General features: G+C 49.4%; 1 protein-coding gene across 1 annotated transcript in view; it reads left to right on the top strand.

Annotated features, from left to right (window-relative positions):
* Positions 1–25,369, top strand: part of abcc3 (ATP binding cassette subfamily C member 3) — a 123,313-nt gene that overhangs the window by 55,257 nt on the left and 42,687 nt on the right. The window contains exons 2-13 of the mRNA XM_033044717.1: positions 628–804; positions 4,159–4,284; positions 5,069–5,206; positions 5,997–6,122; positions 6,881–6,942; positions 14,990–15,121; positions 16,309–16,524; positions 17,312–17,489; positions 21,517–21,678; positions 21,786–21,878; positions 23,109–23,312; positions 24,459–24,605. Coding sequence (XP_032900608.1) covers positions 628–804; positions 4,159–4,284; positions 5,069–5,206; positions 5,997–6,122; positions 6,881–6,942; positions 14,990–15,121; positions 16,309–16,524; positions 17,312–17,489; positions 21,517–21,678; positions 21,786–21,878; positions 23,109–23,312; positions 24,459–24,605 — 1,761 coding nt within the window. The remainder of the gene's footprint in view (positions 1–627; positions 805–4,158; positions 4,285–5,068; positions 5,207–5,996; positions 6,123–6,880; positions 6,943–14,989; positions 15,122–16,308; positions 16,525–17,311; positions 17,490–21,516; positions 21,679–21,785; positions 21,879–23,108; positions 23,313–24,458; positions 24,606–25,369) is intronic.

The following is a 25,369-nucleotide window of genomic DNA, read 5'->3' as shown; positions in this document are numbered from 1 at the left end:
CTAGTCCTTGACCTGTTCACAATGGAACAACCTTGTGCTATGGCTCTCTCCAGACCTAATCAATTTATATACTTTTATCAAATGTCCCTCATCATTTTCTAAAGATAACAATTCCATTTATCTATCCTTGAACCGCAGTCGCTCATTGCAGGAACATTCTCGTAAATCTGTTCTGGACCTTCTGGTATGTTTCACATCCATGTACACTGGCAGCCACCACTGAATGCAATGCTCCAGCTTCCCAGTGTAGCAGCAGCTCTTCCTCTTTTTGTAGATGCTGCCTGGCTCTTCTGCTGAGCTGTTTTAGCCATTCCTGTTTTATTTCAGATTTCTAGCATCTGCGAATGTTTTATGATTTTAGGCTTCTGTTTAATTAAGATTGAATGTGACCTCTCTCCTATTATACTCTATCAATAAAGCCCAGAATTGTGTATTCCTTAGTCAACTGTTTCTTTGCAACTTGCCCTGTGACGATCCGTGCATTCGAAATCGAGCTTCGTGAAGACGTATTAAGACAGTCGACCAAAGTGCTTAATTTATTCCATGTTATTTAGGATTTGGATATTGGGTTGCTACATCTCCTACAAGCTGACCTCTTCCTGTTCTCTCCCATTTCCCCCCTTGCAGGATCACAACATTACTTTTCTCACAGACTCTCCCGATCTGACTCAATGTTTCCAGAAAACCATCCTGTCTTGGATTCCAAGTATTTATCTGTTGCTGATCTTCCCCCTGTACTTCCTGTATCTCCGACAGAACAGCAGAGGTTACATCAGAGTCACCCGACTCAACAGGGTCAAAACGGTAAGTGTGTGGCTCGGTGGTGTTCGGCACTTTGGGAAGCCCCTGTGCTGCCACAGGTGGCGAGTATCATGGGAGGTACAGGAGTCTGGAGGGTGTATGAATGGGTGGATACCAGGGGTCTTTCCGAATCAGGGAATCACATTAAACAAAATAACTATTAAAAAGATGGCGACCATGAAATCATTCTAATTCCTGGATGTAATATTAACGTTTAAATATCCACCCGAGTGCACTTTAATCCTTCAGAGAAATAAATATCATCCCCCTCTGTATTAACAGCAGTGTGGTTAAATATTACTCAGCCCATAGAGCGGAAAATAATAACAACAGACGAGAAAGAGTGACGTGTAGGAAGGAACTGCAGATGCTGGTTTAAACTGAAGATAGACATAAAGTGCTGGAGTAACTCAGCGGGACAGGCAGCATCTCTGGAGAGAAGGGTGGGTGACGTTTCAGATCGAGAAGATGACCTATCTGAAGAAGGGTCTCGACCCGAAACATCACCCATTCCTTCTTTCCAGAGATGCTGCCTGTCCCGCTGAGTTACTCCAGCACTTTGTGTCTATCTTCTGAGAAAGAGTGACGGCAGAGGGAGTGCGTTGTTTTGTGTGGACAGAGCATAGGATGGAGGGCAGCTTCAGGAAGATAGATGTCAACAAGCAGAGTGCGTGGACTAGGACACGGCAGATACATGGTGGGAAAGCATCAAAAACATAGAACAGGACAAAGCTTTAAATTTGCTGGTGATAGAATTGTATAACGTGGAAACAGGACTTTCAGTCCAGCTCTGATTTTCTGATGGGATGTAAATATCAACACATAGCCAATCTGCGGGAAGGAGGAAAGTCAGGGAAAGTTGAAAGGAGATTTTTGAGGCAAGTATTTTCGTCATGGAGTGGTTAGTGCTTGGAACATGCTGGCGGGGCAGGTGGTAGAAGCGGATGTGATGGCACAGTGAAGAGGCATTTAGACAGACATGAGTATGGAGAAAGCTAGGCCATGTGCAGCCGATGGGATCAGTTTAGATTGCCAACATGTTTGGTGAAGATATGGTGGGGCTGAAGGGCCAGTTCATGTTCTTGTACAAAGCTTCCACAGCTTCTGTGCTGATCTGGGACTGCATTTGGCTGGCTAGCGGTGGGTGCAGGTACACGAGTGACGCTCCCTGTGTGAAGAGGTCAGGCAACCTGAAGCCTCTGCTGGCAATCTATGTGTTCCCAGCGGGGAATGTAGCGCAATCAGCAGCCTAGTGGTGCCTGGAGGAAGTCGTTCTGATAAGAAGCCCACACAATCTCACAATCCCCTTTTACGGAGGCCAGTGAATCATTAATGGAATGAACCACATGAAACAGGTTGTGTGTAAATATGTAGCATTTGGTTTCCTGTGAACTATTTCTCCAGTAGTTTAACGCTCCATAAACCATAGCAGGCAAATTCTGGAGTCGAATGATTCACAGTCATTCCTTCAATCTACTTCTGCTGCCCGACCGCTGTCATCTTCATTTGTTCTCTGTGGAATATCCATTGTTGGAATCATTTGGTAAAGGGTTCAATTCCCAGGTCAGTGTTTGAGCCTGTGACTGAGACAACACTCCCTGCTGCACTATTAGGGAAGTGCCTTCAGGCAAGACCTGATCACGTGATTTTATCTGATAATAATGTGTGAATAACAAAGGCATTTGATTGACCTCCCCATTTTTATATTTCAGTCAGTCAGAGAGTGAAACATTGAATGATTTGGATCAATGGGCCTAGAGAAGTGGAAAATGCACATGTGTTAAGTTGTAGAGAGGTTGTGTGGAGAGAATGGGGAGTGTGTGTGGTAGGCAAGCTTGGTCATACATAAATGAAGAGTTATGGACCCACATCGAACTGAAGGTGAAATCTCCATCCAAAACTACATCTGAGAAATTTGGGAGTTCCTTTTTGAATTCATAATTTATAATGTATTTAGTATTCTAACTTGGCATGCTCCTGCCCAGGACTCAACAGTGAGTTCAGTAATTCTCTCTCAGCAGATACAGACTAATTCAGCACTGCAGTGGAGCCATAGAATCAGGCCCTTCTGCCCAACTTGCCATGGCCAACCAACATGCTCCATTTACACCTGAACCACCTGCCTACGTTTGGCCCACATCCCTCTAAACCTTGCTGATCCATGCAGCTGTGCAAATGTTTTTTAAATGTTGTTATTGTACCTGCTTCAACGACCTCCTTTGGCAGCTCGTTCCATAAATCCACCGATCTCTGTATGGGAAAAGTTGACCCTCAGCTTCCAAAGGGGCAGCTGATTTTACAAGGGTGGTGGGTATGTGGAACGGGCTGCCAGAGGAAGTGGTTGAGGCAGGTGCAAAAACATTTAAATCGTTTGGACGGGGTACGTGGATAGGAATAGATTCAGGGCAACAGCAGGCGAATAGGACTAGCTTACACAGGGCATCCATGCAGCATCTGTGCTGTATGACTCTAAAGCAAATAGTGGGAACACAAGCAGGTCAGGCTGCATCTGTGGTCAACCCTTTGGCCTGACCTCCTGAGTATTCGCAGCATTTTATTTTAGATTTCCAGCATCAGATTTGTTTTTCAATTTCACTGATTTCATCAATTTCAGGTAACCATATCTTCCAGTTTGCACCAGAGTGATGCAAAGCTAATGAAACATCAGCAACATGAACCTTTAGCTTAATATTTGTCTCTCTGACTGATGTATTTTGACCTGCTGAGCATTGGCAGTATTCTGTTTCTGTGTCAGATGTGTAACACTAGCAGGGTTTTGCCTCCCACAGCTCCAGCGTTTGTCTCTCCTCCGACTCTCCTCCATCTGCATTCCCTTTATTCAAGTCCCTGGACAGACCATCCAGTGATTACCCATCCCTCACTGCCCGCTGTCAGCCCGCACTGTCGGCACCACTTTAGTTTTCCAGCGTGTGCTAATCTTTGTTCTATCACTGTTGGTGATTGAGGAGGCGATGCTTCTATACTAGGTGTCAGTGTTGGCTCTAACGAGCTTTGCACATACACGTGCTCCTATTAACCCACTCAGTTGGGGATCGATAGTCGACATCTGTCTCTCTGGGGCCAGTGTGTCTGTGGATGGCAGATGGCTGGAAGGAGATGGCAGAGTGTGAAGAGCTGGACAGCACATAAACAAAACTGGTCATTTTCTGGACTGCAATGTGCTGTGCTGCCCATAGCTGGATGGAATATGTCCTCCAGGGACGTGGCTCTTTAACTATCAGTAGCCTCTGAGGAAACGTCTGTAGGCAGGTGATGTGTTTCACGCGTGCTGTACTTGTGCCTTGTGCTGTTTGCATCTCTCTGTGCGACTGTCCCGTTCCCCTCTCCCTCCTGCAGGTCCTGGGGGTTGTGCTGTGGATTGTCTGCTGGTTGGATCTCTTCTATTCCCTCCATCAGATGGTCAACCAAAAGGGATGGATGGCAGCCGATTTCATCAGCCCTGTGCTCCTGGGAATCAGCATGGTGCGTCACTGTGGTGGGGGGAGTGGTGGTGAGGGTGAGGGTGGGGATGGTGGGTGGGGGGGTGGTGGGGATGGTGGGTGTGGGTGACGGGGTCTGTGAGGTGGTGGGGATGGTGGGTGGGGGTGGGTGACGGGGTCTGTGGGGTGGTGATGAGGGTGGGGGTGAGGGTGGCGATGGTGGGTCTGGGGGTGGGTGAGGGTGACGGGGTCTGTGGGGTGGGGTGAGGGTGGGGGTGACGGGGTCTGTGGTGAGGGTGATGGGGTCTGTGGGGTGGGGTGAGGGTGGGGGTGACGGGGTCTGTGGTGAGGGTGATGGGTCTGTGGGGTGGGGTGAGGGTGGGGGTGACGGGGTCTGTGGTGAGGGTGATGGGGTCTGTGGGGTGGGGTGAGGGTGGGGATGGTGGGTGGGGGTGACGGGGTCTGTGGTGTGGGTGAGGGTGATGGGGCCTGTGGGGTGGGGTGAGGGTGGGGGTGGTGGGTAAGGGTGGGGGTGGTGGGCGACGGGGTCTGTGGGTGTGGGTGACGGGGTCTGTGGGGTGGGGGTGAGGGTGGGGATGGTGGGTCTGTGGGGTGTGTGGTGATGAGGGTGGGGATGGTGGGTGGAGGGGGTGGTGGGTGAGGGTGACGGGGTCTGTGGTGAGGGTGTGGGGGGGTGGGTGGGGTGAGGGTGGGAATGGATGACAGGGTCTGTGGGGGGTGGGTGGGGATGGTGTGTCTGTGGGGTCTGTGGGGTGTGTTTGCTGCCAGTGATTTGTTTTTAATGCCGGACATTATTGTGACTCCAGTTGGTGGCGACATTACTGATCCAGTGTGAGAGGCTGCGTGGAGTCCAGTCGTCGGCCGTTCTCTTCTTCTTCTGGCTCCTCTCCCTGCTCTGTGCCGTGGTGCCATTCCGTTCAAAAATCCTGGCAGCACTGAGAGAGGTGAGTGGATGGCGGAAGTGGGCACAGATACTCTGCCCAGAGTGCCGGGCCATGGCCCTCAAACACGGATACGCAGGAAGATGGATCACGGACAGGCAGAGATTAGTTTAACATGGCATCATGTTGGGTATGGACAGGATGGGCCGAAGGGCCTGCTCCTCTGCTCTGCTCTATGGAACTGTCGCTAGCAAAGGGCACAGTTATTTGGAACTCTGGGTGGGGTAAATGGTGCAGACAGCAGGGCTTTGACTATTTGGGAGTTTTGTTCAATTCTCCATGGTAGTTAGTGAGAAATTAAATTACTCCACAGAAATGTAAATGTGTGATAATGGTGAGTGTGGAGAGATCAGTGGGGGGGGGGGGGGGGGGGGGGGGTGTACTGACGTGCGTTGTCTCTGGCATTACCTGTGGGGCTTGGTTTGATGATTTGGAGCAATAGGGAGAGAACTGACCAAGCGGAGCTGCCGGTATGGTGGAGACGCCCCTCAAAATAAGGGACGGTATCCCATGCCAGGGGGCCACATGAGTGGCACGGGTGGGTGACAGATTTGTGAAATTTGAGAAATGTATATAGACTGCATTGAACAATTTGTATAGCCTCCGAAAATGTCGGATGAATTTTTCGCACGGTTCACGTATTGGATATATTTATTACCTGAATAAAGTCTATTTTGAAATTTAAAAAATAGAGCTGCCGTTTGTGGTAGCCCAGCCATGCTTCAGCTGCAGGGAGACTAGACTGGCCCTGGGCCTCTGTGTACTGCTGACCAATTGCTCTGTTTCTCCACAGCATCAAGTGTCTGATGTCTTTCGATTCACCACCTTCTACATTTATTTTGCACTTGTTCTGGTTCAGTTTTGCCTCTGCTGTTTACGTGAGCCTCCTCCATACTTTACCAGCGTGTTGGAAGATGTGGTGAGTGCTGGTGTGCCTCAACAGTGCTGACGTTTGAATTGCCCTCCTCTCTCCAACACTGGAGGCCCATGTGTAACGGCAAACACTGACCGGGTCACGGGTTGGGTCCGCAGAAGGGTTGTGGTCATTGATCAGGACATAGACTGACATGTGGTCACACCCCTCTGCCCCACACACCCAGCAGTAGTCACGGACTGGCCATGTTTACACATCGCAGGGAGATGCAAGGAACCACAGATGCTGGAATCTTCAGCAAAGCACCAAGTGCTGGAGTAACTCAGAGGGTCAGGCAGCATCTGTGGAGGGAATAGACGGATGACGTTTCGGGTTGGAACCCTTCTTCAGACTGGAAAAAGGTGGGGGGACAAGGCTGGAAGAGAGGTGGGGATGCAACAAACACTAGCAGGTGATAGGTGGATACAGGTGAGAGGAGCGGCAGATGATTGAAAGATGGGTGGAGTCAGTGACAAAGGCTCGAGGTGAAAAGGGGACAAATGCATGTCAGAAAGGGAGGAGTGACGGCTTCCAAATGAGGAGCCTGGAGGGCTGCCTGCAGGCGATCTTGTTGCCACACTGGGTGCTCTGGTCCGTCCTGTTGTGAGAGGTTGTGGGATTGGAAGATGTTGGAATAACCTTGAGCGAGACACCGCTGGGGGTGGGGTGGGGGGGAGGGGGCTGCCAATCAAGCAGGATGTTCCGGGGATCGCTGGGTGACAGGATGGCATGTTGGAAGCTGACTGGTTCTGCTCTTCCCACAGAATCCGAGCCCGGAAATCAACGCTGGCTTTCTCTCCCGCCTGACCTTCTGGTGGTTTACCGGGTGAGTCGCTGCCCTCCCGGTGACAAGTAAATATCAATTAAACACTAATATACTTTGAGGTTCACAAGCTGCTGTTCCCTGATAATATCTGACAGTGAGTGGGAGTTGCAAGAACTTTTGAAAGAGACAGTGCCTTAATCTCGGGCTCCTGGACAGTCTCTGATGTTGCCCATTGGCCCCAACGCTGCCTGGTCCACGTGGCCACCACTCCTCTGTCATCAGCTCGGCGGATCTCAATCATATCCATCCAGAGTGGGTGACAAAGGTTTCTCGTTCTGTGCCTCAGTGCTCAGTTTCATCTGTGTTCCACCTGCTGCCTTTTAGCAACAGGGGAGCAGGAAATGCTTGCCTTCCCCACAAGGCCGTCATGGTTATGGAAACGGGCATCAGCGCCCAGTCTGACTGACCATCTCCCACCCATACCCATGACTCTTACACTCATCTCCTTTGTTAATGTCGTACGGCACAGAAACGGGCCCTTCCGTGCCAACTTTGCCAACCATTTCTGCCCATCTGTACTATTTTCATTTGCGTGTGTTAGATGGACACAAAATGCTGGAGTAACTCAGCGGGACGGGCAGCATCTCTGGAGAGAAGGAATGGGTGACGTTTCAGGTCGAGACCCTTCTTTAGACTGAAGAAGGGACTCGACCCGAAACGTCAATACATACATACAATACATACAGCGCTCCCTCAGAGGACCTCAAGAAAGGCTTGAGAGTAGAAAGAAATAAGTTTTAAGTCTAGACATTGTCTAGGAGCTGCAACCGCAAAAGCGCGGTCGCCCCTGAGCTTATGCCTAGACCGCGGGATGGTCAGTAACCCCAAGTCGGCCGATCTGAGAGACCTGGAGGTGGTGTGGTGGGTGAGCAGACTTTTGATGTAGGTGGGGGCAAGCCCGTTAAGGGCTTTGTATACATAAAGAAGGAGCTTGAAATTGATTTGGAACCGCACTGGGAGCCAGTGGAGAGAGGCCAGGATCGGGGTGATGTGGTCCCTTTTTCGGGTGCCTGTCAGGAGTCTCGCTGCGGCGTTTTGGACCAATTGCAGGTGGGACAGGGATGATTGGCTGATGCCAGTGTAAAGGGAGTAATCGAGGCGGCAGGAGATAAATGAGGTTGCCAAATTGGAGGAATGGTTTTATTTTAGCTATCGTCCGAAGCTGGAAGAAGCTAGCTTTTACCACGGCATTGACTTGTTTGTCAAATTTCAATGCGGAGTCAAATATCACGCCAAGGTTTATGACATGAGGTTTGAGTAATTGGGTAAGGCTTCCAAGGCTGCCTGTTATCGTTTTGATGGAGTCCGAGGGGCCAAGTAGGATGACCTCAGATTTACTCTCGTTTAGTTGGGGGAAGTTCTGGACCATCCAACACTTTATATTCTCGAGGCAGTGGATAAGGCTGAGTAGATTTGATCGGTTGTTGGGTTTCAGGGGGAGGTAGAGTTGTGTATCGTGTGCAGAGCAGTGGAAGGAAATGCCGTGCCTTTGAATGACGGCCTAAGGGAGCATATACAGGGAGAAGAGAATGGGGCCTAGGATGGAGCCTTGTGGAACCCCGCAGCAAAGGCTAGCTGGGTAGGAGAAAGTGTTGCCTATGTTTGTAGAGAAACTCCTATCTTTGAGGTAGGAGACAAACCAGCTCGGCAGTGCCATCGATACCAACCCCATACCGGAGACGGTCAATTAGGATGGTGTGGTCGACTGTATCAAATGCTGCGCTGAGGTTGAGAAGGAGCAGGATTGCACGGTCGCCGGAGTCAACGGTGAGAAGTAGGCCATTATATACCTTCAACAAGGCAGACTCTGTGCTGTGGTGGGCCCTGAAACCTGATTGGAAAGTTTCCAGTGGGTAAAATGCTAGAATCAGTTATTAAAGATGGGATAGCAGCACATTTGGAAAGTGGTGAAATCATTGGACAAAGTCAGCATGGATTTATGAAAGGTAAATCATGTCTGACGAATCTTATAGAATTTTTCGAGGATGTAACTAGTAGAGTGGATAAGGGAGAACCAGTGGATGTGTTATATCTGGAATTTCAGAAGGCTTTTGACAAGGTCCCACATAAGAGATTAGTATGCAAACTTAAAGCACACGGTATTGTGGGTTCAGTATTGATGTGGATAGAGAACTGGCTGGCAGACAGGAAGCAAAGAGTAGGAGTAAACGGGTCCTTTTCAGAATGGCAGGCAGTGACTAGTGGGGTACCGCAAGGATCAGTGCTGGGACCCCAGCTATTTACAATATATATTAATGATCTGGATGAGGGAATTGAATGCAACATCTCCAGGTTTGCGGATGACACGAAGCTGGGGGGCAGTGTGAGCTGTGAGGAGGATGCTAGGAGGCTGCAAGGTGAATTGGATAGGTTGGGTGAGTGGGCAAATGCATGGCAGATGCAGTATAATGTGGATAAATGTGAGGTTATCCACTTTGGTGGCCAAAACAGGAAAGTAGACTATTATCTGAATGGTGGCCGATTAGGAAAAGGGGAGATGCAACGAGACCTGGGTGTCATGGTACACCAGTCATTGAATGTAGGCATGCAGGCATCCAAGCGAATGGTATGTTAGCATTCATAGCAAAAGGATTTGAGTATAGAAACATAGAAACATAGAAATTAGGTGCAGGAGTAGGCCATTCGGCCCTTCGAGCCTGCACCGCCATTCAATATGATCATGGCTGATCATCCAACTCAGTATCCCGTACCTGCCTTCTCTCCATACCCTCTGATCCCCTTATCCACAAGGGCCACATCTAACTCCCTCTTAAATATAGCCAATGAACTGGCCTCGACTGCCCTCTGTGGCAGGGAGTTCCAGAGATTCACCACTCTCTGTGTGAAAAAAGTTCTTCTCATCTCGGTTTTAAAGGATTTCCCCCTTATCCTTAAGCTGTGACCCCTTGTCCTGGACTTCCCCAACATCGGGAGCAATCTTCCTGCATCTAGCCTGTCCAACCCCTTAAGAATTTTGTAAGTTTCTATAAGATCCCCTCTCAATCTCCTAAATTCTAGAGAGTATAAACCAAGTCTATCCAGTCTTTCTTCATAAGACAGTCCTGACATCCCAGGAATCAGTCTGGTGAACCTTCTCTGCACTCCCTCTATGGCAATAATGTCCTTCCTCAGATTTGGAGACCAAAACTGTACGCAATACTCCAGGTGTGGTCTCACCAAGACACTGTACAACTGCATTAGAACCTCCCTGCTCCTATACTCAAATCCTTTTGCTATGAAAGCTAACATACCATTCGCTTTCTTCACTGCCTGCTGCACCTGCATGCCCACTTTCAATGACTGGTGTACCATGACACCCAGGTCTCGCTGCATCTCCCCTTTTCCTAGTCGGCCACCATTTAGATAATAGTCTGCTTTCCTGTTTTTGCCACCAAAATGGATAACCTCACATTTATCCACATTATACTGCATCTGCCAAACATTTGCCCACTCACCCAGCCTATCCAAGTCACCTTGCAGTCTCCTAGCATCCTCCTCACAGCTAACACTGCCCCCCAGCTTCGTGTCATCCGCAAACTTGGAGATATTGCCTTCAATTCCCTCATCCAGATCATTAATATATATTGTAAATAGCTGGGGTCCCAGCACTGAGCCTTGCGGTACCCCACTAGTCACTGCCTGCCATTGTGAAAAGGACCCATTTACTCCTACTCTTTGCTTCCTGTTTGCCAGCCAGTTCTCTATCCACATCAATACTGAACCCCCAATGCCGTGTGCTTTAAGTTTGTAAACTAATCTCTTATGTGGGACCTTGTCGAAAGCCTTCTGGAAGTCCAGATACACCACATCCACTGGTTCTCCCCTATCCACGCTACTAGTTACATCCTCGAAAAATTCTATAAGATTCGTCAGACATGATTTACCTTTTGTAAATCCATGCTGACTTTGTCCAATGATTTCACCACTTTCCAAATGTGCTGCTATCCCATCTTTAATAACTGACTCTAGCAGTTTCCCCACTACCGATGTTAGACTAACTGGTCTGTAATTCCCCGTTTTCTCTCTCCCTCCCTTCTTAAAAAGTGGGGTTACGTTTGCTACCCGCCAATCCTCAGGAACTACTCCAGAATCTAAAGAGTTTTGAAAGATTATTACTAATGCATCCACTATTTCTGGAGCTACTTCCTTAAGTACTCTGGGATGCAGCCTATCTGGCCCTGGGGATTTATCGGCCTTTAATCCATTTAATTTACCCAACACCACTTCCCGGCTAACCCGGATTTCACTCAATTCCTCCAACTCCTTTGACCCGCGGTCCCCTGCTATTTCCGGAAGATTATTTATGTCTTCCTTAGTGAAGACGGAACCAAAGTAGTTATTCAATTGGTCCGCCATATCCTTGTTCCCCATGATCAACTCACCCGTTTCTGACTGCAAGGGACCTACATTTGCTTTAACTAATCTCTTTCTTTTCACATATCTATAAAAACTTTTGCTGTCAGTTTTTATGTTCCCTGCCAGTTTTCTTTCATAATCTATTTTTCCTTTCCTAATTAAGCCCTTTGTCCTCCTCTGCTGGTCTCTGAATTTCTCCCAGTCCTCCGGTATGCTGCTTTTTCTGGCTAATTTGTACGCATCATCCTTCGCTTTGATACTATCCCTGATTTCCCTTGTTATCCACGGATGCACTACCTTCCCTGATTTATTCTTTTGCCAAACTGGGATGAACAATTTTTGTAGTTCATCCATGCAGTCTTTAAATGTCTTCCATTGCATATCCACCGTCAACCCTTTTAGAATTAATTGCCAGTCAATCTTGGCCAATTCACGTCTCATACCCTCAAAGTTACCTTTCTTTAAGTTCAGAACCATTGTTTCTGAATTAACAATGTCACTCTCCATCCTAATGAAGAACTCAACCATATTATGGTCACTCTTGCCCAAGGGGGCACGTACAACAAGACTGCTAACTAACCCTTCCTCATTACTCAATACCCAGTCTAAAATAGCCTGCTCTCTCGTTGGTTCCTCTACATGTTGATTTAGATAACTATCCCGCATACATTCCAAAAAATCCTCTTCCTCAGCACCCTTGCCAATTTGATTCACGTATAAGAGCAGGGAGGTTCTACTGCAGTTGTACAGGGTATTGGTGAGACCACACCTGAAGTATTGCGTACAGTTTTGGTCTCCTATTCTGAGGAAAGACATTCTTGCCATGGAGGGAGTACAGAGAAGGTTCACCAGACTGATTCCTGGGATGTCAGGACTTTCATATGAAGAAAGACTGGATAGACTCGGCTTGTACTCGCTAAAATTTAGAATATTGAGGGGGTATCTTATAGAAACTTACAAAATTCTTAAGGGGTTGGACATGCTAGATGCAGGAAGATTGTTCCCGATGTTGGGGAAATCCAGAACAAGGGGTCACAGTTTAAGGATAAGGGGGAAGTCTTTTAGGACTGAGATGAGAAAAACATTTTTCACGCAGAGTGGTGAATCTGTGGAATTCTCTGCCACAGAAGGTAGTTGAGGCCAGTTCACTGGCTATATTTAAGAGGGAGTTAGATGTGGCACTTGTGGCTAAAGAGATCAGGGGGTATGGAGAGAAGGCAGGTACAGGATACTGAGTTGGATGATCAGCCATGATCATATTGAATGGCGGTGCTGGCTCGAAGGGCCAAATAGCCTACTCCTGCACCTATTTCTATGTTTATATGTTACAGGTTTCATAGTGGGGACCAACTTTACAAGGGAGGGTAGAGTAACGGGTTGGAAACAGTCTAATTTTGAAGTTCAGACCAATAACACAGCTAGGTCACGAATGGGAGGGGAAATATTAGTTCTGATGTTCTTAACTTTGCTGGTGAAAAATGTAGTAAATTCTTTGCACTAAGCTAGTACTGGGGCAGGACATATGACAGAGGTAATGGTATTAAAAAGGACCATGGAGTTATGGGCGTTTTTGGAGATAAGGTCGGAAAAATATTGTGTTCTCGCAGACTTTACTGCTTCCTGGTATTTGAGAAGATTGTTTCTCAGAAGTTGAAAGGAAATTTGAAGCTTATCAGATTTATACTTCCGTTCTGATTTTCTGCACTCCCTTCTTAGGGCTCTGGTGGTGTCATTAAACCAGGACCAGCCTTTTGGCTCAGGCCTTTTCATTTTAACAGGAGCAACAGAATCCAGGATGGAAGAGGAAGTGTTGTTGAATAAAGAGATGAGGTCAACAGTGCTGAGATGGAGGGGAGACGCCTCGATGGTGCAGTTATCGGGGACGGCTATGAGAGCCTCAGAGAACTTACTGACAGCCGAAGAGTTTATGTAGCGGGAGTAGCGAGCAGGGAGATGGGATTTTGAGGGAGAGAAAGGCAGAGATGCATCGAATATAATTGCACTATGATCAGACAGACTGGCATCAATAATTTCTGTATTACAAATTGGGAGACCAGACGATAGCACCAGGTGGAGTGTATGGCCAAGCTTGTGCGTGGGTCCAGTGGTAAGTAGAGTCAGATTGAAGGACTCAACCAGGTTCATAAATTCACTCACAAGAGACTTAGTGGGACAGCAGACATGAATGTTAAAATCACCAAGAATCAGGACCCGGTCAAATTTGGGCAACAAGCTAGCGATAAGATCAGCGAATTGTGTGGTAAAGTCCTTATGCATTTTTGGTGGGCGATACACAAGAAGAATTAAAAGTGGACAGACTAGACCAACTATAATTAGTTGATGTTCAAAACTGGAGAAATGATCAGCATTCAGGAAGTGGCAGTTGAAATGTTTCTTAAACACAGTGGCTAGCCTAGGGCCCCACCGTGACCGGAGAGCCTAGGCGAGCTGATGGTGTAAAAGGGGCAGAGGGACCCAGGGATCTGGCTGCTCACTCTTTGAGAATGCCAAAGCAGGTTGAGAAAGCAATAAATGGATATTATACCCAGTTCGCATCTTTATCAATACAGGCATAACATAGAGAAGTAGAGAAGCTGAATAGAGCCTTTATCAAACGATGACCTTGTCACAACTGCTGCCACGTATTCTGTTCTCATCACCTCATCTTGCAAAAGATGTGGAGATGTTAGAGAGGGCACGGAAAAGATTTTATGAGAATGTTTCTGGGGATGAGGGGCAAGAGTTGAAAGGACAGATTAGAGAGATTGAGACTGTTCTTTAGAGAAGGTTGAGAGGATCAATGAAGTATATAAAATGATGAGATGACAGTGTGAGATGTTCCCATCTGAGGAGAATCGAGGCCCCAAGGTGTCAAGTAAATAATAACACTTGTAAATACATACAACAAAATATCAGACACACTGCCCGAGCGGAGCTCCAACATAACAGATAAATAATAACGGCAATGGAAACGGCAAAAAGGGCGTTTAAAAACAAATAAACTAACAATAAAATAACTAACAAGGAGCCCCGAGTGGGGGAGTGTTGAGCTGCTGCATGGACACATGCCGCCATCTCAGAGGCAAAGGTGAAGGGAATTAAGAGTGAGCTGAGGAAAGCCTCTTTGTGCAGTGTGTGTGGTGTGGAGTCTGGAATGGGCCCTTTGTTTGTGGTGCAGGCCAGCTCCAATGTGGCTTTCAACACACAGTGTTGGGAAAAAATGACCAGGCTGTGAAGATGGTGTTGGGAGACCAGAAACTCGATGAGTCCAGTGGCTTCCTTCTCTGCTGTATCTGCGGCTCTGATTCTGAGCAATAGATCAACGTGTCGATGCCAATACCTGGTTGGGAGTATCTGAATGCACAGTCATTTATCCAGGGTGGGCGAACAAAGACCCAGAGGACATAGGTGTAAGGTGGGAGGGGAAAGATTTAATTGGAATCTGAGGTGTAACCATTTCACACAGAGGGTGGTGGGTGTATGGAATGAGCTGCCAGAGGGGGTAGTTGAGGCAGGTACCATAGCAACATTTCAAAGATACAGGGCAGTTACATGGACAGGGAAGGCTTGGAGTCAAACGCTGGCAGATGGGACGAGGATAGGTGGGGTATCTTGGTCTATATGGATGAGTGGGGCTGACGGGCCTGTTTCTCTGCTGCATGACTGACTATAAATACAATTGTCTCCACAGAATGGCAATCCAGGGCTACAAACGGCCGCTGGTTGAGAAGGATCTGTGGGCACTGAACAACGACGACAGGTCTGATATCATTGTGCCAAAGCTGTTGAAAGAATGGGAGAAAGAGAAGATGAAAGCACAGAGGTAACGGTGACTGTCGCGGCCCCTCTGTAACGGTGACTGTCTCAGCAACCCGGTAACGGTGACTGTCGCGGCCCCTCTGTAACGGTGACTGTCTCAGCCCCTCATAACGGTGACTGTCGCGGCCCCTCGATAACGGTGACTCGCGGCCCCTCTGTAACGGTGACTATCTCAGCCCCTCATAACGGTGACTGTCGCGGCCCCTCTGTAACGGTGACCGTCGCGGCCCCTCGGTAACGGTGACTGTCTCAGCCCCTCGGTAACGGTGACCGTCGCGGCCCCTCGGTAACGGTGACTGTCGCGGCCCCTCGTAACGGTGACTGTCGCGGCCCCTCGGTAACGGGAGGTTTACATTGAAATGAGAGATAGTGGGGAGTGTGAGGGGCAGGAATCTAAAAGAGATTAGGCCGTTTGTACGTAGGACCAGAGGCTGGAATCTAGCCAAAGGCTGTCGGGAGTTATAGGGTCTTGAAACAGGCCCTTCGGCCCAACACGTTCATGCTGCCCAAGATGCCCCATCTAAGTCAGACAGCTCGTTCCATATATCCACCATTCTCTGAGTGAAGACATTGCACCGTAGGTCCCTATTAAATCTTTCCCTTCTTAGCTTAAACGTATGTCCTCTAGTTCTTGATTCCCCTACTCTGGGGGAAAATGACTGGGTCCTTTCACCCTAAATATTCCCCTCGTGATTTTATACACCTCGATAAGATCGCCCCTCAGCTTCTTGCGATCCAAGGAATAAAGACCTAGGTTGCCCAACGTCTCCCTATAGCTCAGGACATCAAGTCCTGGCAACAGCCTTGTAAAACAGTTATACTTGTAACTAAGTTAACCTGTAATATTACAGGCACCCAGCGGTAAGTAACAGGCTAGAATGTAATGAAGATGTTTGTACATCGTATCACAGGTAACCAGGAGAGAGTTACAGGCTTGGAGTCAGAGTACAGAATCATTAATAGATGGTGTGCATTACAGGCTAGGATCTAGTCGCTGGGTTGAGGAGGATCGTATTGAATGACAGATACATGGGAATGAGTTCCAGGCTACAATCTGTAATGGTGAGGTTTAGGGAGGCTTATGTATAGAGTCACAGATACCTGGGAGAGGGTTACAGCTTGGGGCCAGTCGACAGCTTGGTCTGCTTGCTGTTGTAATAAATTGCTGTTGTGTGTCTCTTCCTTTGTCAGGAAACAGGAGGTGTTCATCAACCAGTGCTCTCCAATGATAAACAACGTGAACTGTGAGAACCACGAAGCAGAGGTCCTCTTCCCCAAACAGGTGCCGCAGAAGAAGCCGTCCTTCCTCGTAGCTCTCTGCAAGACCTTTGCTCCTTACTTCCTCATGGGATCAGCGCTGAAGCTGTGCCAAGACTTGTTATCCTTTGTCAATCCACAGCTTCTCAAGTACGTTTCTGCCCTGACGTTCACAGTTGTCCCCCGCCCCCCCGGGGAGGTCGGGGCATAGTCACGCAGGCCCTTTGCCCCAACTCATCCATGCTGACCCAGATGCCCTATCTAAGCTAGGGACAGTGGAATGTGATGCCACAGCTCAACTAGCTGCTCTACTGTGCCAAGCTGCCTTCAGATTCCTTGTTTAAGAAGGAACTGCAGATGCTGGAAAATCGAAGGTACACAAAAAAGCTGGAGAAACTCAGCGGGTGTAGCAGCATCTATGGAGCGAAGGAAATATGCAATGTTTCGGGCCGAAACCCTTCTTCTGAAGAAGTGTTGCCTATTTCCTTCGTTCCATAGATGCTGCTGCACCCGCTGAGTTTCTCCAGCTTTTCTGTGTACCTTCAGATTCCTTGTGTTGAGAAGCATTGGGTGGTGGGGGAGGGTGATGTGCCTCGTACATTGGGTGGGGGGGGGAGGGTGATGTGCCTCATACATTGGGTGGGGGGGGAGGGTGATGTGCCTCGTACATTGGGTGGGGGGGGAAGGTGATATGCCTCGTACATTGGGTGGGGGGGGAAGGTGATGTGCCTCGTACATTGGGTGGGGGGGGAGGGTGATGTGCCTCGTACATTGGGTGGGGGGGGGAAGGTGATGCGCCTCGTACATTGGGTGGGGGGGGAGGGTGATGTGCCTCGTACATTGGGTGGGGGGGGGAGGGTGATATGCCCCGTGCCACGCTCTAGCCGTTGCTCCAGGTTTGTCACTGACAACGTTCTCTCTCACCCTCTCCCACCAGCATGTTGATATCGTTCATTAAAGACTCGAATTCCAGGTTATGGTGGGGCTACATGATCTCCATCCTGATGTTCCTCTCAGCAGCTCTGCAGACCCTCCTTCTCCATCAGCACTTCCACTATTGCTTTGTGACGGGCATGCGCCTGCGCACAGCCATCATTGGAGCCATTTACCGCAAGGTGAGTGATCCACGTGTGAGGGTGGCTGGTTGACAGCACAGGGACGGAGCTGGATGGTCACATCTCCCGTCTGTCTACACACTGCCTGCTCTGCCATACCTTACCTATCGTCTCCATCTCCAGTCACACTAACTTGCTCCAAGTGTTAAAACACTGGCAATATTCTACACAGTTACTGTATTTTAAAAGGGCATCAATTATACCGGTGCCCAAGAAGAGTAAGGTGACGTGCCTCAATGACTATCGACCAGTGGCACTAACGCCGGTGGTGATGAAGTGCTTTGAGAGGTTGATCATGGCACAAATCAACTCCTACCTCGACAAAAACCTGGACCCACTGCAGTTCGCTTACCGCCACAACAGATCAACGGTGGATGCTGGCCCTCCACTCCGCTCTGGACCACTTGGACAACAAAAACTCATGTCAGGCTGTTATTCATCGATTACAGTTCGGCATTTAACACAATCATCCCCTCCAAGCTGGTTACAAAACTCGCAGAACTGGGTCTCTGCGCATCCCACTGCAATTGGATCCTCAACTTCCTCATTCACAGACCACAGTCTGTTCGTATTGGTGGAAATGTGTCAGACTCGATAACAATCAGCACGGGAGCACCTCAAGGCTGCGTGCTCAGCTCCCTGCTGTACTCACTCTATACTCATTTTGTAGCCAGTCACAGTACGAACTCCATCATCAAGTTCGCTGATGACACCACTGTTGTGGGACATATCACTGATTAGAATTAGAATTAGATCCTTTATTTGTCATTCAGACCTTACGGTCTGAACAAAATGTCGTTACCTGCAGCCATACATACAATAATAAACAACAGAACAGACAGTAAACACAAATTAACATCCACCACAGTGAGTCCACCAAGCACCTCCTCACTGTGATGGAGGCAAAAATCTTAGGGCTGCAGTCTCTTCCCTCCTCTTCTCCCTCTGCGCTGAGGCGATACCCCACCGGCCGATGGTAAATCAGTCCCGCGGCCCACCGCCGGTTCAAACTCCGCGGCCCGGGGTGGTCGAAGCTGCCGCCCTCCAGTCCAGCGGACGCAGCTGTTGACGATGTCGTCCACTGGCCCGCGGCCGAACCCCGGACTCAGGCTGCTGCCGCCAGAACGCCGTCTCAGCCACCGGAGCACCGTTCCAGCCCCGAGCCGGGTCGCCCTCACGTGAGCGCCGTTCCACCCTCGAGCCAGGCCACCCTCACGGGAGCACCATTACCCTAGAGCCAGGCCGTCCTCACGGGAGCGTCTCAGCCCTTCACGGGAGCGCTGTTACCCTCGAGCTGGGCCGCCCTCACGGGAACGCCATTACCCTCGAGCTGGGCCGCCGTCACGGGAGCGCTGTTACCCTCCAGCCAGGCCGCCCTCACAGGAGCGCCGTTACCCTCGAGCTGGGCCGCCCTCACGGGAGCGCCGTTACACTCGAGCCGGGCCGTACTCACGGGAGCGCCGTTACACTCGAGCCGGGCCGTACTCACGGGAGCGCCGTTACCCTCGAGCCGGGCCGCCCTCACGGGAGCGCCGTTACCGTCGAGCCGGGCCGCCCTCACGGGAGCGCCGTTACACTCGAGCCGGGCCGCACTCACGGGAGCGCCGTTACCCTCGAGCTGGGCCGCCCTCTCGGGAGCGCCGTTACACTCGAGCCGGGCCGTACTCACGGGAGCGCCGTTACCCTCGAGCCGGGCCGCACTCACGGGAGCGTCTCAGCCCTTCACAGGAGCGCCGTTCCAGCCCCGAGCCGGGCCGCCCTCACGGGAGCGAGCCCAGGGTGAGTCCTGACAGGCTCTGCCTCCGGAGCCTCGAGGTCACCAGCTCCACCATTAGGCCTCAGCGCAGACGGAGGCAGAGAAGGGGGATACGACAAGAAAGTCGCATTCCCCCGAAGGGAGAGACAGAAAGCCCTGTTTCAACCCCCACCCCTCCCCTGATGGGGATGAGTCAGAGTATAGAAGAGAGATCGAGCAACTGTCCATATGGTGCCAGCGCAATAACCTGGCCATCAACACCAGCAAAACCAAGGAACTGATTGTGGACTTTGGAAGGAGTAGGAGGGGGACCCACTGCCCCATTTATATCAGGTTGGTTGAAAGGGTCAAGAGCTTCAAATTCCTGGGCGTGCACATCTCTGAAGATCTTTCCTGGTCCGAGAACACTAATGCAATTATCAAGAAAGCTCATCAGCACCTCTACTTCCTGAGAAGATTATGGAGATTCGGTTTGTCAAGGAGGACTCTCTCTAACTTCTACAGGTGCACTGTAGAGAGCATGCTGACCGATTGCATTGTGGCTTGGTTCGGCAATTTGAGCGCCCAGGAGAGGAAAAGACTACAAAAAGTAGTAAACAGTGCCCAGTCCATCATCGGCTCTGACCTTCCTTCCATCGAGGGGATTTATCGCAGTCGCTGCCTCAAAAAGGCTGGCAGCATCATCAAGGACCCACACCATCCTGGCCACACACTCATCTCTCAGCTACCTTCAGGCAGAAGGTACAGGAGCCTGAAGACTGCAACGACCAGGTTCAGGAATAGCAACTTCCCCACAGCCTGGCTCGGCCAAAACTCTGATTATTAATAACCCATTATCTGTTATTTGCACTTCATCAGTTTATTTATTCATGTATGTATATATTTTGATTATGGTATATGGACACACTGATCTGTTTTGTAGTAAATGCCTACTATGTTCTGTGTGCTGAAGCAAAGCAAGAATTTCATTGTCCTATACAGGGACACGTGACAATAAACTCACTTGAACTATTGACTTTCTAGGAACTGCTGCACATTATTGAAGGCAGACAAAGGCTTGCCTACATCAAGCATCAGATAAGCTTTCCATTCTTGTCAAATTCTACACGTTGTACCAACTATACAAACACTCGTCATAAGCCACTCTACTCATGAGTTCTAGTGATTACATTTGAAGAACCTCATTTGTACATTTAAAGTAGTGCTTGTGGCACTGTCTGAAGCTGGGGATTGTCCAGAAACTCCAGGACATGAACTCGAGGTGGAAGATCATCAGGTCATACAGTACGTGATGGGAGCACAACTAGGCCATTCAGCCCATCAAGTCCACTCTGCCATTCAATCATGGGTCATCTATCTCTCCCTCCTAACCCCATTCTCCTGCCTTCTCCCTATAACCCCTGACACGTGTACACGGTGGTGTCAGACACGCACTCGTCTCGTGCTCCTCACTCCCGCTCGTGTCATGTCACGACTCTTGGCTGGGTTACTCTTTTTATTTATTTTTTTATTGGCTGCTCCCTTCAGGCAGAAGATACAGAAGCTTGAAAGCGGCACCACTGGACTCAAACAGCTTCTTCCCCTGTGTTATCAGGCTTAGAAAAACATAGAAAAATAGGTGCAGGAGTAGGCCATTCGGCCCTTCGAGCCTTCTGAATGGTGCAGGAGTAGGCCATTCGGCCCTTGTGAATGGTCCTTTCATAAGCTAGGGTACTGTCCGATTCACCTCTACCCCATTGCGGACATTGGACTTTGTCTGTGGAACTGATGCGCTACAATGCTGAGAACTATATTCTGCACTCTGTACCTTCCCCTTTGCTCCGCCTATTGGACTGGAGTTTGGCTTGGTTATATTAATGTATAGTATTATGTGATCTAACTGGACTGCAGAACACAGCGTTTCGCTACATGGTACACGTACAGTAATAAACCTACACGCTGGGAGATGAACCTGTGTGGAGAAAGGAACTACAAATGATGTTTCAACCGAAGATAGACACAAAGCTGGAGTAACTCTGGGTCAGGCAGCATTGCTAGAGAGAAGATATGGGTGACGTTTCGGGTCGAGACCCTTCTTCAAAACCCGTGCTTTGGATGTCGTGAACCCTGAGGCTGAGGGTGCAGGCACCCTGAGGGGCTCCACGTGTGGTGCAGACACACTGAGGGGAAGGATGCAGGGTGCCCGTGGGGCTGGTATCCTGGGGAGAAGGGAGGGATCTATAAATGAAGAATGCTCATCTGATGTTTATTTTTTCTTGTTTAATTTTTCAGTCTTTGATCATCACAAACTCTGCAAAGCGATCGTCCACTGTTGGGGAGATAGTCAACCTAATGTCTGTGGATGCCCAGAGATTCATGGACCTGACTGGCTTCCTCAACATGCTGTGGTCTGCCCCTCTCCAGATCTGCCTGGCTCTCTACTTCCTGTGGCAGGTATGCCTTCACCGTGTGAAACGTCGTAGCCTCGAGACGGACAACGTGCAGCAGTGCTTAGTGGTGGCCAGGTACAGGCACTAATGTGTCTCTCGTTGCTCTTCCAGTATCTCGGTCCTTCGGTGCTGGCTGGTGTTGCCGTGATGATTCTCCTCATTCCTTTCAATGCCATGATAGCCATGAAGAGCAGGAGCTTTCAGGTACGTTGCGAGAAAGATTCTTCCTTGTTCCCTTAACTCCTCCCAATTCCATCTCCTTCCTCATCCCATTCCCACCCTCTCACCTGCCCATTTCCTGCTCAGACTATTGTCTTTCCTTCACTCTCTCATTCTCCTTTCACTCTTCCATTGAGTTTGCTCTTTCGTTCACTTCTTTCCCCTGACCATTACATCCTCTAACCCCCTCCATTACTGGCCCATGTATAGTTGCTCCAGGATCAGCTCCTCCTCAGTTAGGTTTATTCTTGTTACTTGTACCGTGAGGTACAGTGAAAAGCTTTGTTTTCCACGCTATCCAATCCAATCGGATAATACCTGGTGAAACAGTGTCTGATAGTGACGTTACATCCCTCAAAAACATGCTTTAAATTGTCCGTGCAATTTGAGAATTCAACTTTTCTGTGGAAATATAATTGTAATGGGAAGTACCTGGACTCTGGAGAAGTGACCGGGAACCTACCAGAGTGTTGCAGAAATGGTTCTCATTTCAGACAGAAGCAACACGACCTGTCCCAGGAGTGTGTGTGTTTCCAGTCCCAGATCAGTGGTCAAATCTTGGTCTGCTGAAGTATCTGACCAAAACACTCAGTAATCATAGCACCATAGGTTTAAGAGGTCCTCTGCCTTTTCTGGAAACAGGATATAGAACAGCACAGCAGAGGAACAGGCCATTGGGCTCCCAGTATCCGTGCCAACCATGTTTCCAAGACCAACTCTTATCTGCCTGCAGGTGATCCATATCCCTCCATTCCCTGCATATCCATGTTTCTATCCAAAAGTCTCTTAAATGCCACAATCTTATCTTCCTCCATCACCACCCCTGGCAACACCTTCTCGCCACCCACTACCCTGCATTTAAACAAAATGTCCCACACATCTCGATGCTTTCACCTTAAAGCTATGTCTTCTAGTATTTGATATTACTGTCCTGGAGAAAAGGTTCTGACTGTCTACCCTATCTATGCCTCTTATAACATTCTCTAAAATGTTACAGCAAGGTACAGGGGGGTTTGAAAGGTTGGGTATTCCTGCTGATGTTGTTTGGGGGGGGAGCAGGCGGTCATGTTGAATCAAGATGCTGAACGTGACTGGTACTGGAAGAGAGGGAACAATGGCGGTTGTGGCCCCATGCCTGGCTGGCTGTGACGGGGTATCGGTGCATAATGTCCCTGGACACTGTGTGATGTGAGTGTGTGCCCTCTTGCTCTGTAGGTTGAACAGATGAAGTACAAAGACTCGCGGATCAAGATGATGAACGAGATCTTGAATGGTATCAAGGTGCTGAAACTGTATGCCTGGGAGGAGTCTTTCGCGCAGAAGGTCCTGGCCATTCGCTCACAGGAGCTGAACATCCTGAAAAAGGCAGCCTGTCTCAATGCCCTTTCCACCTTCACCTGGACCACGGCCCCCTTTATCGTGAGTAACTGCACACTTCCAACCTGGTTAAAGCATCTTTGTTAACTGCGGAGGAAGACCCAAGCAGGAAGAGACCACTTGACCTCTGGTCTAATCCATAAAGGATAATCTACAGAGGATCCTCTGCCTTGTCCACCAGCGTTCCTGATGGCTGTGTCCCTTGGTTCCTTTAGTGGTCTAAAGCCTGTCCACCTCTGTATGGGCCCTCTGTGTCTGAGCACCCTCTGTGTCTGAGCACCCTATGTGTCTGAGCACCCTCTGTGTCTGAGCACCCTATGTGTGTGAGCACCCTCTGTGTGTGAGCACCCTCTGTCTGAGCACCCTCTGTGTGTGAGCACCCTCTGTGTCTGAGCACCCTATGTGTCTGAGCACCCTCTGTGTCTGAGCACCCTCTGTATGGGCCCTCTGTGTCTGAGCACCCCCTGTGTCTGAGCACCCTCTGTGTCTGAGCACCCTATGTGTCTGAGCACCCTCTGTATGGGCCCTCTGTGTGTGAGCACCCTCTGTGTCTGAGCACCCTCTGTGTCTGAGCACCCTCTGTGTATGAGCACCCTCTGTGTATGAGCACCCTCTGTGTCTGAGCACCCTCTGTATGGGCCCTCTGTGTGTGAGCACCCTCTGTATGGGCCCTCTGTGTCTGAGCACCCTCTGTATGGGCCCTCTGTGTCTGAGCACCCTCTGTATGGGCCCTCTGTGTCTGAGCACCCTCTGTGCATGAGCACCCTCTGTGTCTGAGCACCATCAGTTGCTGGTGGCAAGTTCCAAACGTGTACAATCCTCTGAGCACAAAGGTCTTTTATTATCCACTCCTGACCACCGCCGTATATCATCTCCTGCATCTAGTAGCTTCTTGAGGAAGTGACAAAGAGATTGATGAGGGTGGGTGGTAGATGTTATCAAGGTTTGATAATATCACTAACTCAGAAGATGAAGTCACAGGATCCATGTAAGTTAGCAACTTGAATCCAAAAATGTCTTGGTCATGGAGAAGATGAGTCAATAATCCCGGCCTGAGCGCTTACTTGAAGCATCAGCAGCGTGTTGATGGGGCATTATGTGTCCAGGGGTTGTGGCTGGGTTCTCACAATTGTCAGTACAGTACTGACTTTAGAACATTATTAATCAGTGTCTATTATTCTTTTCCAGGTTGCCATGACAACCTTTGCGGTGTACGTGCACGTGGATGAGAATAATGTGTTGGATGCGCAGAGAGCCTTTGTCTCCCTCTCGCTCTTCAATATCCTGCGGTTTCCGCTCAACATGCTGCCTCAGGTCATCAGCAGTGTTGTTCAGGTCAGTCCTCACCTGATGTGGCTGCATCACCCTGCACAATGTGTGTGCCCACCTGTCGTGCCCACAGGACAGCTTCTCCCCAGCAGAGTCCCTGTGACTGGGTACCCCTGTTCATGGGGCCCAGCTGCTCCAGGCCACACTTGCCTTCAAGCACAGTGCCAGCGCCTGCAGTCTCAGCAACAAGGTTCAGATTTATTATTGTCACACGTACTGAGGTACAGTGAATAGCTTTGTTCTGCACGCTATCTAATCTGATCAGATGATACCATCCATAAATACAATCCAGCCAAACTCCAGTCCAACAGGTAGAGCAAAGGGGAAGATACAGAGTGCAGAATATAGTTCTCAGCATTGTAGCGCATCAGTTCCACAGACAAAGTCCAATGTCCGCAATGGGGTAGAGGTGAATCGGACAGTACCCAGCTTATGGAAGGACCGTTCAGAAGCCTGATAACAGAGGGGAAGAAGCTGTTCCTGAGTCTGGTGGTGCGCGCTTTCAAGCTTCTGTACCTTCTGCCGGACGGGAGCGGGAAGGAGGAGGAATGACCGGGGTGGGACAGGGACATGTCTCTGATGATGTCAGCTGCTTTCCCGAGGCAGTGTGAAGTGTAGATGGAGTCAATGGTGGGGAGTGTGGTCTGTGTGATGGACTGGGCTACATCTACAATGGTGGGGAGTGTGGTCTGTGTGATGGACTGGGCTACATCTACAATGGTGGGGAGTGTGGTCTGTGTGATGGACTGGGCTACATCTACAATGGTGGG

The sequence above is a fragment of the Amblyraja radiata genome, chromosome 26, assembly GCF_010909765.2.
Source record: "Amblyraja radiata isolate CabotCenter1 chromosome 26, sAmbRad1.1.pri, whole genome shotgun sequence".
Taxonomy (NCBI): domain Eukaryota; kingdom Metazoa; phylum Chordata; class Chondrichthyes; order Rajiformes; family Rajidae; genus Amblyraja; species Amblyraja radiata.
This window is presented reverse-complemented; position numbering and strand designations above follow the sequence as displayed.